Source organism: Myxocyprinus asiaticus, chromosome 47 (assembly GCF_019703515.2).
Source record: "Myxocyprinus asiaticus isolate MX2 ecotype Aquarium Trade chromosome 47, UBuf_Myxa_2, whole genome shotgun sequence".
Classification (NCBI taxonomy): Eukaryota; Metazoa; Chordata; class Actinopteri; order Cypriniformes; family Catostomidae; genus Myxocyprinus; species Myxocyprinus asiaticus.
In genome coordinates this window covers 21,104,116-21,120,747 of record NC_059390.1, presented here as the reverse complement: position 1 = coordinate 21,120,747, position 16,632 = coordinate 21,104,116, and the positions used below count along the sequence as shown (strand labels likewise).

At 41.3% G+C, this 16,632-nt stretch overlaps 1 protein-coding gene across 5 annotated transcripts in view; it reads left to right on the top strand.

The window, feature by feature from the left end:
* The window catches only part of LOC127436493 (inactive histone-lysine N-methyltransferase 2E-like), a 60,733-nt gene that overhangs the window by 40,232 nt on the left and 3,869 nt on the right, over positions 1 to 16,632 (top strand). For 2 of the 5 annotated variants that reach the window (XM_051690689.1, XM_051690690.1), the window contains exons 5-20: positions 1,805 to 1,944; positions 4,067 to 4,245; positions 4,803 to 4,841; positions 4,955 to 5,155; positions 5,267 to 5,397; positions 5,483 to 5,710; positions 6,053 to 6,305; positions 7,230 to 7,328; positions 11,217 to 11,396; positions 11,895 to 12,221; positions 12,307 to 12,609; positions 12,906 to 13,062; positions 13,161 to 13,387; positions 13,546 to 13,602; positions 13,703 to 14,167; positions 16,342 to 16,571. In XM_051690689.1, the coding sequence (XP_051546649.1) occupies positions 1,805 to 1,944; positions 4,067 to 4,245; positions 4,803 to 4,841; positions 4,955 to 5,155; positions 5,267 to 5,397; positions 5,483 to 5,710; positions 6,053 to 6,305; positions 7,230 to 7,328; positions 11,217 to 11,396; positions 11,895 to 12,221; positions 12,307 to 12,609; positions 12,906 to 13,062; positions 13,161 to 13,387; positions 13,546 to 13,602; positions 13,703 to 14,167; positions 16,342 to 16,571 (3,216 nt within the window). Of the gene's footprint in view, positions 1 to 136; positions 312 to 1,804; positions 1,945 to 4,066; positions 4,246 to 4,802; positions 4,842 to 4,954; positions 5,156 to 5,266; positions 5,398 to 5,482; positions 5,711 to 6,052; positions 6,306 to 7,229; positions 7,329 to 11,216; positions 11,397 to 11,894; positions 12,222 to 12,306; positions 12,610 to 12,905; positions 13,063 to 13,160; positions 13,388 to 13,545; positions 13,603 to 13,702; positions 14,168 to 16,341; positions 16,572 to 16,632 lie in introns of all 5 variants that reach the window. The other 3 variants (XM_051690693.1, XM_051690691.1, XM_051690692.1) reach the window with 3 other exon arrangements.

Below are 16,632 nucleotides of genomic sequence, written 5' to 3'. Positions count from 1 at the left end.
AAATATCAATAAAATGTATAATATATACTGTCTGCAAATATGCAGATATCTTGTTTAAAAAGATGTCATTCACGAACCTCATGAAAATCCAGCGTTTTCTTCCTGTCAAGCGCTCATCTAATATATTCCTCTGTAGCGTGCATTACATCAGCCAGAATTAAAAACTTCAGTATCAGGATCAAAAGTTCCTCTGATACACAAATCATGATGGTCAGTCCGTGACAATCCAAGCAGGCGATCCAGGCCGTTTAAACTGTCAGGAGATTGCTGCTCACGCTGGATCCACACAAACGTGTGAGTGCAACTTCAAGGTAAAAGCGCTTCACGTGTGCTATGAGTAAATGTCTTATTCACTATGCACCGTATGTACAATTGGTTTGATTCTGCAATTTTTTGAGAAAATGTGATTGCTAAAGTGGACATGCCATCCATGGTTGCTTGACTACTGTGTGTACTGTTATTTCCTTCTTCCTAATATATAAACAATTTCTTCATGTGCAAATAAATTACTAAAATTTGATGACTAAATAGAAATCTGAAGTAACTGCTATCTACCATTAAAATACAATATAATTTTTTTAAATTATTTTTTACAAAGTTAAAGTTTTGTGTGAAATTGAGTAAACATAGTGCTAAATAAGAGTTTATTAATGTTTTTAGCAATTTTATGTTTATGTTATTTACTATATTAAATTGTGCGATATATTGGCATTGTATCGGCCTATTGGCCACCCTGCCCTCTAAATATTGGCATCGGCCATTAAAAAAAACTATATCGGTCAACCACTAATTAGAACTATTCGATTCTGCATTTAAATATCAAGACATTTGCTTGTTTTAAAAGAAAGTAGTACACTATTTTAGTTTAAAGTTATTAAGTTACTACTTTGTATTATGCACTGACAACTGCATTTTCTATTGAACGACAAAAAGTCTTGGCTGAATTTTTTATGAATATTCTGTTTTCATGTTATTTTAGGGAGAATGTTGGATCAAAATACTTTGCAAATTTTGAATTAATAGTTTATTGATTGTTTACTTTATAAAAATTAAATCATTAATTAAAGTAAAACCTTATGTACTTTATAAGACAAGTTTATATAAATGAACAAGGCAAGTAATCAGTTTTTATATTTCAAAATTAAATTAGCTTTATACAAGGTTTATTAAACTAAACAGCTGCAGATAAAGAACTGTTTCCAAAAAGAAAAACTAAGACTTGACTTGTGACCAAAGACTTGAAACTTGACTTGGAGTCCACCTCAGGGACTTGTGAACATGTCTGCAATGCATCTTGACATATACGTGGTGAGGCAGTTGCCATCAGTGAATCTCAGTGAAATCTTGGTGAAACAGCACTTATCACAAAAATGTGAAGACCCATTGTGAAGTTATTATAAGATTTGCATTGCTACAGATCCTTCTTTAGTCTTTGTTTTGAATTACTTGCATCATTTATATCAGCAAGGATCACAATGTCATTCTTAAACCCTTTATTATGTCCCATTTCAGAATGAAGTTACGGCCACTGGCAAGTAACATTTTATTTACTCGCCAAAGCCATTTGTTTACTTGTATTTTGGCACTTAGCAATTGTTCATTTTGGACCCTGCCTATGTTCCACTCTCTAAACAGAGTGACGTAAATGTTTTCCAGGATAAGATCAGATTACTGCTGTGTGAAGAATAGCACTGAGAAGGTGTAGTGTGGATGAAAACATACTGATGATTAAAGTATACACAACTGAAGTTAATGTTTTCCCCATTTCTCCTCACTCGTAACTCTCTTTGGTTTTATGTGTCAGTGTGTGGCAGCACATAGACTGCATGGGGATCGACCGGCAGCACATTCCAGAGACCTACCTGTGCGAGCGCTGTCAGCCACGCACCCTGGACCGAGAGCACGCCATCCTACTGCAAACCAGGAAGAGAGAGAACATGTCTGGTGAGTTTTTGCATGCACACACACACACAAGCACACCTTTAGACGCACTAAACCCCTCCCAGAGCCAAAACAATGCCACTACTGCTGTTTCCCACAATTCAGCTGAAGATAAGCATGTTTATAGTCTGATAACAGGGTGACGTATAATGCCGTTCAAGATCACATGAGTTATTGTATACAGTTGAAGTCAGAAGTTTACATACAACTTAGCCAAATACATTTAAACTCAGTTTTTCACAATTCCTGACATTTTATCGTAGAAAGCATTCCCTGTTTTTGGTCAGTTAGGATCACTATATTAAGAATGTGAAATGTCAGAATAATAGTAGAGAGAATGATTTATTTCAGCTTTTATTTCTTTCATCACATTCCCAGTGGGTCAGATGTTTACATACACTTTGTTAGTATTTGGTAGCATTGCCTTTAAATTGTTTAACTTGGGTCAAACGTTTTGGGTAGCCCTCTACAAGCTTCTCACAATAAGTTGCTGGAATTTTGGCCCATTCTTCCAGACAGAACTGGTGTAACTGAGTCAGGTTTGTAGGCCTCCTTGCTTGCACACGCTTTTTCAGTTCTGCCCACACATTTTCTATCAGATTGAGGTCAGGGCTTTGTGATGGCCACTCAAATACCTTGACTTTGTTGTCTTGAGATTTTGCTTTAATATATCCACATAATTTTACTTCCTCATGATGTCATCTATTTTGTGAAGTGCACCAGTCCCTCTTGCAGCAAAGCACCCCCGCAACATTATGCTGACGCCACCATGCTTCACGATTGGGATGGTGATCTTTGGCTTGCAAGCCTCACCCTTTTTCCTCCAAACATAACGATGGTCATTATGGCCAAAAAGTTCAATTTTTATTTCATCAGACAAGAGGACATTTCTCCAAAAAGTAAGATCTTTGTCCCCATGTGCACTTGCAGACTGTAGTCTGGCTTTTTTATGGCGGTTTTGGAGCATTGGCTTCTTCCTTGCTGAGCAGCATTTCAGGTTATGTCGATACTGTGGATATAGATACTTGTCTACCTGTTTCCTCCAGCATCTTCACAAGCTCCTTTGCTGTTGTTCTGGGATTGATTTTCACTTTACGCACCAAACTAAGTTAATCTCTAGGAGACGGAATGCATCTCCTTCCTGAGCGGTATGATGGCTGTGTGGTCCCATGTTGTTTATGCTTGCATACTATTGTTTGTACAGATGAACGTGGTACTTTTGGGCATTTGGAAATTGCTCCCAAGGATGAACCAGACTTGTGGAGGTCCACAATTTTTAGTTGATTTATTTTTATTTTCTCATGATGTCAAGCAAAGAGGCACTGAGTTTGAAGGTAGGCCTTAAAATACATCCACAGGTACACCTCCAATTCAGTACATCTCCTATTAGAAGCTAATTGTCTACTTGACATCATTTTCTGGAATTTTCCAAGCTGCTTAAAGGCACAGTTAACTTAGTGTATGTAAACTTCTGATCCACTGGAATTGTGATTATAGTCAATTAAAAGTGAAACAATCTGTCTGTAAACAATTGTTGGAAAAATTACTCGTCATGCACAAAGTAGATGTCCTAAATGACTTGCCAAAACTATAGTTTGCTAATATGAAATCTGTAGAGAGGTTAAAAAATGAGTTTTAATGACTTCAACCTAAGTGTATGTAAACGTCTGACTTCAACTGTAGCTTGAAATGTACACTGCAGATGTCTGTAAGGGGAATTCTATTAGAAGGACTCCTGTTCTGCTGCATATAATTACTGGAGCTTTTCTTTAGTTTGAAATATACAACCCTTTCTAACTGTGTTGTCACCTGCTGGAGATGGTTGGGCATTACAACTGCTGGTAGATTCAATGTCAAACTGTGCTCAGAGGACATCAGTGTCTAATCACACTGGTGTCACATTATATTTACTGTATGGTTGAGGGTTAAAGACCCCATGAAATCCAAATGGGAGTTCTGTGGCTTTTAGACCGTGTACATAAGCTTCTAAAAGTGACAAAATTAACTTTTATTTTGGTAAAACGGACCGAAAATATTGATGGCGCATCTTGCACTACAGATTTCAATCAAATGGATGTGGTGAATGTATACAAGCTAATGTAATGTGCGTGTGTGTGTTTTGCAGATGGGGACACCAGTGCTACCGAAAGCGGAGATGAGGTTCCATTAGAGCTGTACACAGCATTTCAGCACACCCCAACCAGCATCACACTCACCACAGCTCGTCTCGGCAACAAACCGGCTGATAAGAAACGCAAGAAGAGTGGTGAAAAGGAGCCCCCAGTGACTTCCAGGGCCAAGAAGGTCTGGATAATGCCACATCTGGAACCACTTTTGGCGTTCAAGTGAACTGTTTAATTCCATAATACACGTTCCTGGTCTTATTGTGCATGTCAGTGCACTTAGTACACAAGGAAAAAAATGTCTGAAGCTTTCGTGAAACTATTAACTTTTCAGCTTATGTCACCTAGGTCCAAAAGGATGTTGGTTAATGTTAGCCAATAGTCAAATAGCTACAGTATTTAGGCATTGCTTTAGGATAATGTTTTAGGTGAAGCAGCCTTTCTAGAATCCAATGGTTGCCAATAGTTAACACAGTAATATACTGCCAGTTAAAATTAATGTAATAAAGATTACGGCAATCATGGCAAATACGATTGCTCCATTTTTATACGGAACACCCATTTTTTACAATCCCATCAATTCCCAATAGGTCAAGTCCCACCTACATTATTTTATCTTTAACTCTTCTACTCAGTTTGTCGCATTACAAAATAATAATGGGTTGTTTTTATATTGACTTTAAATGAACAACTAATACTCTTGTGTGAGTCTGATTTCAATTTGTTTTTGTCTTTCAGTCATTCCGTGAAGGTTCTAGAAAATCATCTAGAGTGAAGGTGGGTACCATGAAGCTGAACTCCAGAGTTGTCTAAATGCAAAACCCCATAAGACTATTCAAATGTGTGTTACGCATGTGTGGATTTACTGTCTCATGTATGTGTGCATTCAGGGCTCAGCTCCCGAGTGTGAGCCGTCGGATCCTCCCTCTCTATGGGAGAATAAGATGAAATCATGGATGGAGCGTTACGAGGAGGCCAGCAGTAACCAGTACAGTGAAGAAGTGCGGCTACTGCTCCGAGTCAAAGAGGCTCGAGATGGCAAGACGCTGGCCTACAACACTCACACTGCAGCCTTTAAACCACCTGTAGAGGTATTAGACAAACTCTCACATGAATTCCACCCAAGATTTGTCATTATTTTGGTGTGCTTTTTGTAGTTTTGTATGATGCACTAACTGTCTCCTGTGATGTGTTTCTCATAGAGTCACATACAGAAGAACAAATGCATTCTGAAGGCTGCGCGGGACTTAGCTGCCGACTCGCTCATAATCGAATACCGGGGGAAGGTCATGCTACGACAACAGTTTGAGGCCAACGGTTACTTCTTTAAGAGGTAATTAGAAGGCTGCTAAGTGACTTAACATAAGCTGTTTTCAAATTCTGCAGTGTTTTTTGTTTACAACGTTTTTTGTTTGCAGGCCATACCCTTTTGTATTGTTTTACTCTAAGTTTGATGGTTTGGAGATGTGCGTGGACGCACGGAGCTTTGGAAATGAGGCCCGATTCATTCGCCGGTCTTGCACCCCCAACGCTGAGGTGCGGCACGTCATTGAGGACGGAATGCTGCATTTATACATTTACTCGCTGAGGTCCATCTCCAAGGGCAGCGAGATCACCATTGGCTTTGATTATGACTACGGCAACTGGTGAGTACACACACCAGGGCTGAGTATCGCCAGCTACCTCATGTTCTTGCACCACTACTGGGATACTTAATTCTAATTGGTCAATTGTTGCATTGAAGTGCCTCATAGAATTGAATATTAACTAGACTGAGAAAGGCAGGTTTTAGAGAATACATTGATTTAGAGGACCTGCCTAGATGACCCGACCCTATCTATCTTAAGTATTGATGCAATATTATAAAAAAAAAGAATAATTTCGTTATATCAGCACAGCCATAACACGTCACGTATGACCTTTTACCTCTCACACATTTCCCAGTACTTAAGAATTTTTATTTCTGTTTCTATATCTGTCTTTTGTAGTAAATATAAGGTGGACTGTGCGTGTGTGAAAGGCAATCAGGAATGCCCTGTGCTCAAGCATAACCTGGAACCCACAGAGAATCTGGGCTCCAGCACACGACGGCGTGGCCGCAAGGACAAAGAGCCACCACGGGATGAGAGCGGACAGAACCAGAACCTCACAATGGATTGTGACGGGCCTAATGGGAAATCGCTGAACGATGGCAAACAGAGGAAGCTTTCTCCTCTACGCCTCTCAATATCTAACAATCAGGTATACACACACAAACTGTACACACACACACACACTCACAATATCGACACCAAAATCAGTCTTGTACCTACTTAAATACCATTCCTGGTTTCCCATGGTCATGGAAAACATGGCAATAATAGAGAATTTCTCAATTGTGATATCCAGTCCTGGGAAAGTCAAGAAAATATATATAGTGTATATAATTTTTTCAAGTTATGCTCAGCTCTAAAATATTTAATTGGCTAGAAATTGCTCTTTGTGAGTCTAGCCTCTGAAAGCCCTTATCCAATATTCACAACCTGGAAAAGGAAATTCATTGGTCAAAAGGTTTTTGAAACCCTGCATTCTCATTCCAGGACAAGAGTAACTCCAAACTTCCACAAACATCTATCTTCATTTATGACTTTTGTGTTTGCATTTAAATGTTATCTGTGTTTATTAATCTGTGCATGAATATATCTTTATTTGGTACTTTATTTGGTCATTCTAATTATCTATTTACTCATCTGTGTATCATCCACAACTCCTGCCCGGCCCTGATTACAGTATCTGTTAAGCAGAAAACATATTTTCTCAATATTTTGCTCCTATATTTTGTTCCTATATTTCAATGGTGGTGGATGTCAGAATGTTAAATCTTCCTTGTTTGTCACGCTAATGAAAGCGTGAAAGAATCAACCCTTGCCATCATGCTGCATAAAAGATTTTAGGACGTCCCAGAAAAAGTAACTAGTTGGTGGCAATGCAGACACTAAGCCAGAGAAATGGCTAACCCTCCTGATCTGTCCGCAAATTAAATGCACAGATTCCCGCAATATCTCCGCCGAACCATGTCCTGAGTAGATAATTGCCCCCAAACCCTCCCACACCCTTTCTTCCTCTCTAATGCTCCTCCTGGTCTGTTGCCAGGCAATGATAAAGGCCCCTCTCCCCCTCTTGCAGGATCCTGAGTTAATAGAGGATCTAGAAGAGAAAACCTCCGTTAGCAATGAAGTAGAGATGGAGTCAGAGGAGCAAATTGCAGAAAGGAGGAGGAAGATGGTAAGTGCGTCCAGGGGGAAATGACTGCTATGGCAATCACGGTCACCATGGAAACGCTACTGCCCCCACCCCACCCTCCTTGTCTTTTCCCCACCTCGTTCTGTGGTGATTTGGTTAGCTCCCAGAATGCTCCACCATTGCTCTCACCCCCCTCCTTCATCCCCCCTTTGAAGCTCACGCTGATGTCGCTGCTGCCGCCACCGCTTCTCTGTTCCTGTCGCTGTGTAGTCTAACCTCTTGAAGGGTAGCGCAAGGCAAATCCGTCCTGCTTTCTCTTTCTGTTGCATACTTTCTGTCTGGTCCTCCTGTAGGATGCTTAAAGATTGGGACCCTTTAATTTTATTTCATAATTTCTTTCCTCCACCATGACTAAATGTCAGGATTATGTTAGTAGTGAAAGATGTAGCCTGGTTTGGTTAGAAAGATCCTCGAACCAGTGAGTAAAGAATGCAAGAAAGCATTTCTGAAGATTCTGTGACTGCAGCACAGGAAACGCCTGTAGACATACTGTAGCTCTGTTCCAAACCTAGTAAGCTTCTGGGCAGCATCCTAACTGAAATAAAACCTCCAATTTGGAACGCTCAATAAAGGTAGCAACACTGCGTTATACAAATTTCACTTCTCATGCGAAGCAAACAGGAGAATGGACTCAATTGATTTCAATAGAGTTTGCTATAAACTAACTAAAGTTCATTGCTATAAGATCGCCTTCTCCATAAGGATACATGCAATGCTGGCTTAGAATTTGTCCAAAAGAAGGTATGTTAAGAGGCCAGCATAATCATGCTACTCAGCTTTTGGAAGAGCCCTCCTGTGGGGAGAGTGCTTCTGATGCCTCTAGGTTTTGTAATAAAGTCTGTTGCTCTGTATTCCAGAAAAAAAACATGCTGTTCGGACTTACATGTCTATTGTCATAGAACTGAGACATGTAAATCTGGTGGTATTCCCCTATTGATTGGGCTGACAGTCTAAACTTTTAACCTGTTGTGTCAGTCTTTGATTAAAGGTGTTGTAAATGATTTTAGCATTCTGAAGCTTTCATGTGACTGAGCCGTTGAATTAGCCACGCCCCCCTTTCCAAAACCCTGCCCTCCAAAGATAATTTTGAGACCAAAACAGAGCAAAAGAGCAGCATTGTTTGTTCCTGTGGCTGTCAAATTCAACAGTGGCACAATAGTACCCTCATCTTACAAACATTATGAATCATAGCCTCAATGATCTGCTTCAAATACAACACTATGAGAACGAGCAAAATTATTGGCAGGTGAAAAGCGTCGATGTCCGTGGCTTGCAGACACATTTATGTTTGCTGTTTACAAAGTCTACAGCTGTCACAGAATCTGGTGAGATATCTCAGGGTACTTATATAATTAGTATCTTTAAGGGAGTAGGAACATTTTTTGAATACTTTTCAATGAAGAAAATTGCTTGCAGCACCTTTAAAATGAAAGATTGTGATCATTGTATTCATTTGCATATGAGAGTCCACAACACCACATCTCAGTACACCCAGAATGTCTGCTCAGTTGAACTCTTCCTCTCATTAAGCATATTTACTAGCATTCATGTCCAGGCAGCTGTTCAAAACTGCTTCCTAGCTAGCATATAAAATCCTGAAAGAAAACAAAGATTACATTCATATTTAAATGAAAATATTCAAGTTTATATATTCATCAAAAAGGCAGGTGTAAAAATGCAGAGATATCAATGATTAGTTTTTCCAGATCAGGAGTTTGCTAATGGGTTATGTAATGCATAGCTCTTGTTGTAGATTACATGTAGTAATAATGACTTAATATGTGTTATCTCTTTTGTGTGATGGTTTTGGTTAGGCCACCTCTGGGTTTTTTTTTTTTTTTTTTTTGGTTTTTTTATTTTTTTTTTGCTTGCCACGAATGGTTAATTGGGGATGGAAAAATGTTGTAAGGCTGTGCCTCCTGAACCCATTGCACTCCCCAAAATTTCCTCAAACAAATTGAGAATTTGGCAGCTGCCTCTAGAATGCTCAGGAAAAAAAACTCACAACCAATCCTAAAATGCCTTTATTTACATAAACATTTAGATTAAAAGCTTGTCTATAACAAATGACATGCTAGTAGGATTAGTTTATGATGAGAGTTAAAATTGGAGCAGAATTTTGTGGAACGTCCCCATATTTCCCCTCATTTAATGCTCTATTCAACAGGCCAGCAAGGCAGTTCTGATTTCCCTTCAAACTTATTAGTTCTCCGTTACCCCTTTTCCACCGAACTATACTGTTGATTGGCCGGAGGATCTACGATCCTGCCTCAGAACCGGCACAGGTTAGCACATGAGAACCAAACAATGTCATAATTGACATTGACATCTCAAAAACAACACAGTCATTGTTAACAAAGACTTTTAGTTTTAAGAACATAATATCTGGGGCCTGGGTAGCTCAGTGGTAAAGACACTGGCTACCAGCCATGGAGTTTACTAGTTCAAATCCCAGGGCATGCTGAGTGACTCCAGCGAGGTCTCCTAAGCAACCAAATTGGCCCGGTTGCTAGGGAGGGTAGAGTCACATGGGGTAACCTCCTCGTGGTCGCTATAATGTGCTTCGTTCTTGGTGGGTCGCATGGTGAGTTGAGTGTGGATGCCGCGGTGGATGGCATGAAGCTTCCATACATGCAGTGTCTCCGTGGCAACGCACTCATAAAGCCACGTGATAAGATGCACGGGTTGACGGTCTCAGACGACCACGAGGACTTAAAAGCACATTGGGAATTGGGCATTCCAAATTGGGAGAAAAAGGGGAAAAAATCCCCCCTCCCCCCAATAAAAGAACATAATATCTAAAGATTTCAAGTAATTTAATTTGACGTCTTAATGCCATTTACGACCTGGCATTGATGTAATGGTCATAAACAAATAAAATTCATAGCTTAACGTGAAATTTGTAAAAAAAAAAATAATAATTTGATTTCAGTCTAGCTTTTCTGTCAGTCAAGCAAGACACAGCAACATTGGGTCAAAAAGATCAACATTGGCATGATCTAGCGGTTTGTACAACCAATAGAAAATGGTGAATGTATTCCGAAATCTAGTATGTTTTAAAACAGTACTGTCTGGTGATGCTAGTGGAACAGAAATTACACACTTCAGCTTTAAGGGGCTGTTGTGGAGACACCAGCACCAGCACTGACACCCTGCCAGTAGAAAATGGGTATTCCCGTTAATCACACATTATCACCATACCGAAGCTCTGAACCCCTGCAACACTACCCATACAGGATTTGGCTGAGACATATGAGTGTGTGCATGGTGGTATGAATGAGCTGTTGGCCTGTGCTTGTTTAAACCCTGATGGCTGTCTCTCTCGGCACCATTCAGGGCAGCCCGGCAGAGGAGTCCCATCGTCATGGTGCGGGGGCTTCCTGCTGCAGAGCTCTGACAAAGGAGGTAAACCTGCCCTCTCTCATATCCCCAAACAACACCAACCCCACCCACCCCTGCCTTTTACTGTACAGGAGAGCCCCACACAGTAACCCCACCATCCTGTGCACACTGATCCCACACTGAGGCTGGCGACCAGGCATGCAGCCCTCAGTCGCTCAACATGGCCCACCTCAAGACACCCTCATGTGGGATTTGTTGACGTTTTCTTTGGTAGGACATAAGTAGTCACTATTTTTTCTCGCACATGTACACTCCACCAGTGGATGCACTTTTTTCTCTCACACTTTGGGGGAATCTTATTTTTCCCCTTGACCAAAAGCGAAATGTCCCATTTCTCTCTTCCTGCCTTTTGCTGCTGGCTGTGGCCTGCTGATTGCACTAAGTGGCTAGCTGGGCTCCCAGCTGTCATCTAGAAAATAGACTCACTGTTTCCTTTTCTGCCTTTCTGTCTATCATTCACTCACGTAGACACGTGAAGAGAGGAAGATGGAGGCAATTCTGCAGGCATTTGCTCGGATGGAGAAGAGAGAGAAAAGGCGAGAGCAGGCGTTGGAAAGAATCGGCACTAAGGGGGAGATTGGTGGGCGTAGCGAGATTAAGGAAGAGCTTCCTGCCACACCAGAGGCTGAATCTCCTGCTTCGTTACAGGTACGCATCTTTCAACGCTGCACATTCGCAAACATGACTTGGGCTCAAAATATACACGTGTATATGAATGCAAATGTGTTTAGCTACGCAAGCTCAATTTTAGGCATTGTTGCATTCCGGAATGTGTCGGTACGCAATTCATGACGGAATGCAACGCTGTATTCCAAGCAAGGGGGCACTATAGTGTCCATTAGCATAAACCTAATAGCCTTTTTCTACAGTCTTCTATTGGCAGTTTTCTCTTTCAGATCAACTGCTGTAGCAGAGCAACACTTCGAGAATCTGGCTGAGCAAGTTAGATCTTTTAAACATATTTATGACTTTTTGTCTAAATAACAACATATCTGATTTGATTGCTCAGACATTTTAAGGAAACTCTATTGCCCCCTTCAGTACTTAGGTTTTTTACCCATAAAATAATGCAAGAATGTAATTTATGTACAACGCAACTGCACACTTGCAATTTGTTGGCTGACGTGCCTGTTTTTTACATTTTAGCCCATGGTAGAGGTAGTAAAGGAGGAGCCATGTCTAAAGCCTGCAAAGGTGAGCCGTAACAAACAGAGGAAAAGCTTCTCGCGGAACCGCACGCACATCGGACAGCAGAGGCGACGAGCACGCACAGTCAGTGCCTGTTCGGACTTGCCGCCCAGTTCCCCAGGCGATGCTTTGGAGCCTTTAATGGCAGAAACTCATGAAGGAGAGACGCCAGCCGTCTCCGAGACTGACGCTCCACCATCACATGCCCCTGACACAAGCCCACCCCACAGCGGCTCAACCACCCCAACATGCCGCAGTGGACAGAAGTACCCCAAAACTAAAAAGGTACAATTCTTCACCAGTGATTTTAATTAAACAGACTGTACAGCATTTTATTGGGAGTTTTACAACTGCAAATTGTCTTTCCCAGCAGCACTTAGTGAGCGAGTGGATAGGTGGTGACAAACAGGAGCGGGGAGCTTCACAGACACCGGAGCCTCCTCCAGAGAGACCGCTGAGGATCAGCAGTGACCCTGAGGTCTTAGCCACACAGTTGAACTCTCTGCCAGGCATGGCCTGCAGCTCACATGTCTACAGCACACCCAAACACTACGTCCGCTTCTCGTCTCCGTTTCTAGCCAACCGCAGCCCTAGCGCCCCCGGAGTTCCCACGTGTCGACGGCGCTCACGAGAACTGCCCGAAACACCAACCACAACTGGCTCTTGCAAGAAGGTAAAATTGAAAAACAGTTGTTATAACAGTTTGCATAGGCCAGCAAGACTCTTACTATTGTTTATATTTAGTTTTAGGCATTTGAACAAACCTCTAACACTAAGTTTTAAACTTTGATGCAAACTCACCCCGCTCTGTTTATGCTTGAGACATAATTAAGGAAGATTTTGCACTGGCAAACCTAATTAAACAATTAGCAAGAGCCTCTCACATTTTACTTGTATCTAGGAGCACAGTTTAAGTATTCATATTCAGGTGAGCAAGGCTTCTGTTCTGACTCCATTTGTTCTGTGCAGCGCTGGCTGAAGCAAGCTTTAGAAGAGGAGGGCTCCACCAGCCCAGGAGGAGGGCGCCCAACTCTGCTGATGCCCAGTGAGAGCCCTCTCAGCCCCTCTATCAACGGAGAGTCCTGCAGCCCTCTACCCTTTTATAATGGCAGTTGCTCATTACCAGGTAGGCCAGCAGACTAAGTCTAACTGGAAGTTAATTAAGGTTGCCTAAAGCTTCCGAAATCTATTTTATTAAATGTTCTACAATGTGTGTGTTTGCAGAGTTGCCTACACCATTGAAGAAACGGCGCTTATGTTCGATCGATCCTTGTATGTCAGAGAGCTCGTCCCCATACGGGTCTCCCTGTGCCACCCCAACCCGAACAGAGTCAACAGATGCACCAGGCACGCCCCTGCTGCTAGCCACGCCCCCTCGACCACGCCCAGAGGAACCCAGTACTGAGCCCTCGACACCCTTGCAGATTCCCACCCACCCTCTACCACCGGAGGTAAGCACGCACCTACAGAGTAGTGGTTCACTTTTTTAGTCATTGTTGTTGACTTACAAATAATTCCTGAAACCATATGTAAATGTATGGTATGATGCATTATTTTGGTAAAAGCAAAAGTTTTATTTTAGTGTTTACTTTAATTTCTCTGTAAACAGAGTGAGTCGTCTATGGACAGCTCTCCAGATGGTAGCCGAAGGCCCAGCACACAAGACGTGAGTTCACTACTTACGTTAGATCTCCAATCCCTGCTACATTGGCTTTTACTGCATGTAACATTGCCTGATCTAACATTTCTCAATCTCTTTATTTTAGGCCGAGCACCCTCCTTCACTGTTGGCATCTCCCAGCGTGAGGACCACAAGTCTTGATACGGCTCCACAGGAATGTACAAAACCTGCAGGGTCCCAGAGTCCTCCACCATCCCTCGCTGACCCCCAGGACGGAGCAGGAGATGAAGGCTTGGAGGTTGAGGGTGCTGCTTCAGAAGCTGCATCAACATCTGAGATGCCAACATCCTCTTATCCCCCCTGGATGAAGAGTCCAGAGCGATGTGGCCTCTCGTTTTCCTCTGTGAACTCTAATCTGCGAGACCTCACGCCCTCTCACACCTTAGAGATTGGGGCGTACAGGCCGGATTCAACCTCCGCCAGCCCCTTCAGTGAGACAGCGCCCTTCTATTCCTGCAGTGAGGAGAGCAGTGGTGTGACTTTCAACCGCTCACTGAGTGCAGATGGCACAGGGGAGGGAGGCGCTGCAAAGAACCCACAGAAGAAAAAGGTCTGATTCGTTTCGTAATTGTGAAATGTGCAGAATTTACTTTGAATTAAAATTAATGAGCTTTCAATTAATTAAGATCTAATGTCCCACGCTGTCAGGATACTTGGCAATATCAGTGAATTTTAATCTGTAATTGTAACTTCCAGGCCTGCGATAGTCATGAAAATTAATAAAATCTTAAAGACAACCAACAATAAAAAAATTAAAAAAATTAAATGGAAAAATTCATGGAAATTTCTGTAGTAAATATTAAGGTCCCAACAGTCATAGAACAGCTGGAATATCAGGAAATTGTGGCTCAGTGGTCTTTAAAAATTTTGATTTCCAGGCCTTAAGAAAGTAATGGAAATAAATAAAATAAAAATCATAGTAAGTAATAGAAAAGGCATATAGATTAGTAAAAAAAAATTAATAATAATAATTTAAACAACATTTTTTTTTTTTTTTTTACTGATATTTCCTATACCTTTTGTAGTTACACTTGGCTTGAAAAATATTTAATGGCCAGAAATTACTATTATTTCGAAAATATATATTTAAAGAAACTATACAGTAATTACAAACTTGAAAAGTGATGGAAAGTTTCTCTTAACAAATTATTTAGTTGTATGTGTGTGTATGTAGATATACACTGCTCTGGAAAAAAATTAAGAGACCACTGCAAAATTATCAGTTTCTCTGGATTTACTATTTATAGGTATGTGTTTGAGTAAAATGAACATTTTTGTTTTATTCTATAAAGTACTGACAACATTTCTCCCAAATATAAATATTATCATTTAGAGCATTTATTTGCAGAAAATGCCAACTGGTCAAAATAACAAAAAAGATGCAGTGTTTTCAGACCTCGAATAATGCAAAGAAAACAAGTTCATATTTATTTTTTAAAAACACAATACTAATGTTTTAACTTAGGAAGAGTTCAGTAATCAATATTTGGTGGAATTGGCATGATCTCTACCAGTCTTTCACATTGCTGTTGGGTGACTTTATGCCACTCCTGGTGCAAAAATTCAAGCAGCTCGGCTTTGTTTGATGGCTTGTTGCCATCCATCTTCCTCTTGATCACATTCCAGAGGTTTTCAGTGGGGTTCAGGTCTGGAGATTGGGCTTGCCATGACAGGGTCTTGATCTGGTGGTCCTCCATCCACACCTTGATTGATCTTGCTGTGTGGTATGGAGCATTGTCCTGCTGGAAAAAACAATCCTCAGAGTTGGGGAACATTGTCAGAGCAGAAGGAAGCAAGTTTTCTTCCAGGATAACCTTGTACGTGGCTTGATTCATGTGTCCTTCACAAAGACGAATCTGTCTGATTCCAGCCTTGCTGAAGCACCCCCAGATCACCCAAAGTTACCCTGGAAGAAAACTTGCTTCCTTCTGCTCTGATAGTGTTCCCCAACTCTGAGGATTGTTTTTTCCAGCAGGACAATGCTCCATGCCACACAGCCAGGTCAATCAAGGTGTGGATGGAGGACCACCAGATCAAGACCCTGTCATGGCCAGCCCAATCTCCAGACTTGATCCCCATTGAAAACCGGCACAGCCATTGACCAGGAAAATAAAGAAAATGGCACTCTATGTCAAAAAGTTTGCCGACCTCTGCTCTAGAATTTACTTTGAATGGTGCCAAAAACAAAAAATATCCAGTGAGCGGCAGTTCTGTGGATGGAAACACCCTGTACACTTTGTACAATTGTGGTGAGAAGAATATCATCTCAGAACACTATTCTGAGATGCGGTTTGGAGCTGTTTTGGCGGCACGAGGGGGACCTACACAATATTAGGCAGGTGGTTTTAATGTTGTGGCTGATCGGTGTGTGTGTATGTGTATATATATATATATATATATATATATATATATATATATATATATATATATATATATATATATATATAAATACACACACACACACACACACAGTTGAATCAGAAGTTTACATACACCTTAGCCAAATACATTTAATACATATTATTATTATTATTATTACTATTATTATTATTATTTTAGTGCAATCTCAATAAAATGACATAAAATTTACTGTCCAGTGATCTCGAAAGACCAGAAAGGTCATGAAAATGCATTGGTCAAAAGGACTGCGAACCCTTAATGTCATACGATGCCACTTAGAACTTGTTAACTGACCGTAAACATCTCTTGTGTTTGTGCTGTTAGGTCTCTCTTCTGGAGTACAGGAAACGTCAGCGTGAGGCTCGGCGAAGTGGCTCAAAGGGAGAGTGTAGCTCACCTGTTTCCACAGCACCACCAGTGGACGTATTTCCTGTTGCTGTGGAAATAGCCCCTGAGCCACCTCCTCCTGCCACAACACCGACCCCGAGGACCCCTCAGCCTAGTGAGGAACCAGACACCCCACCTCAGGGAGAGAAAGATGGAGAAGGCCAGTGGTACGTCCTTTATTAACTATCAGCCTTCTTTAGCACACTTAATTTCACTAGAGATTTGTTT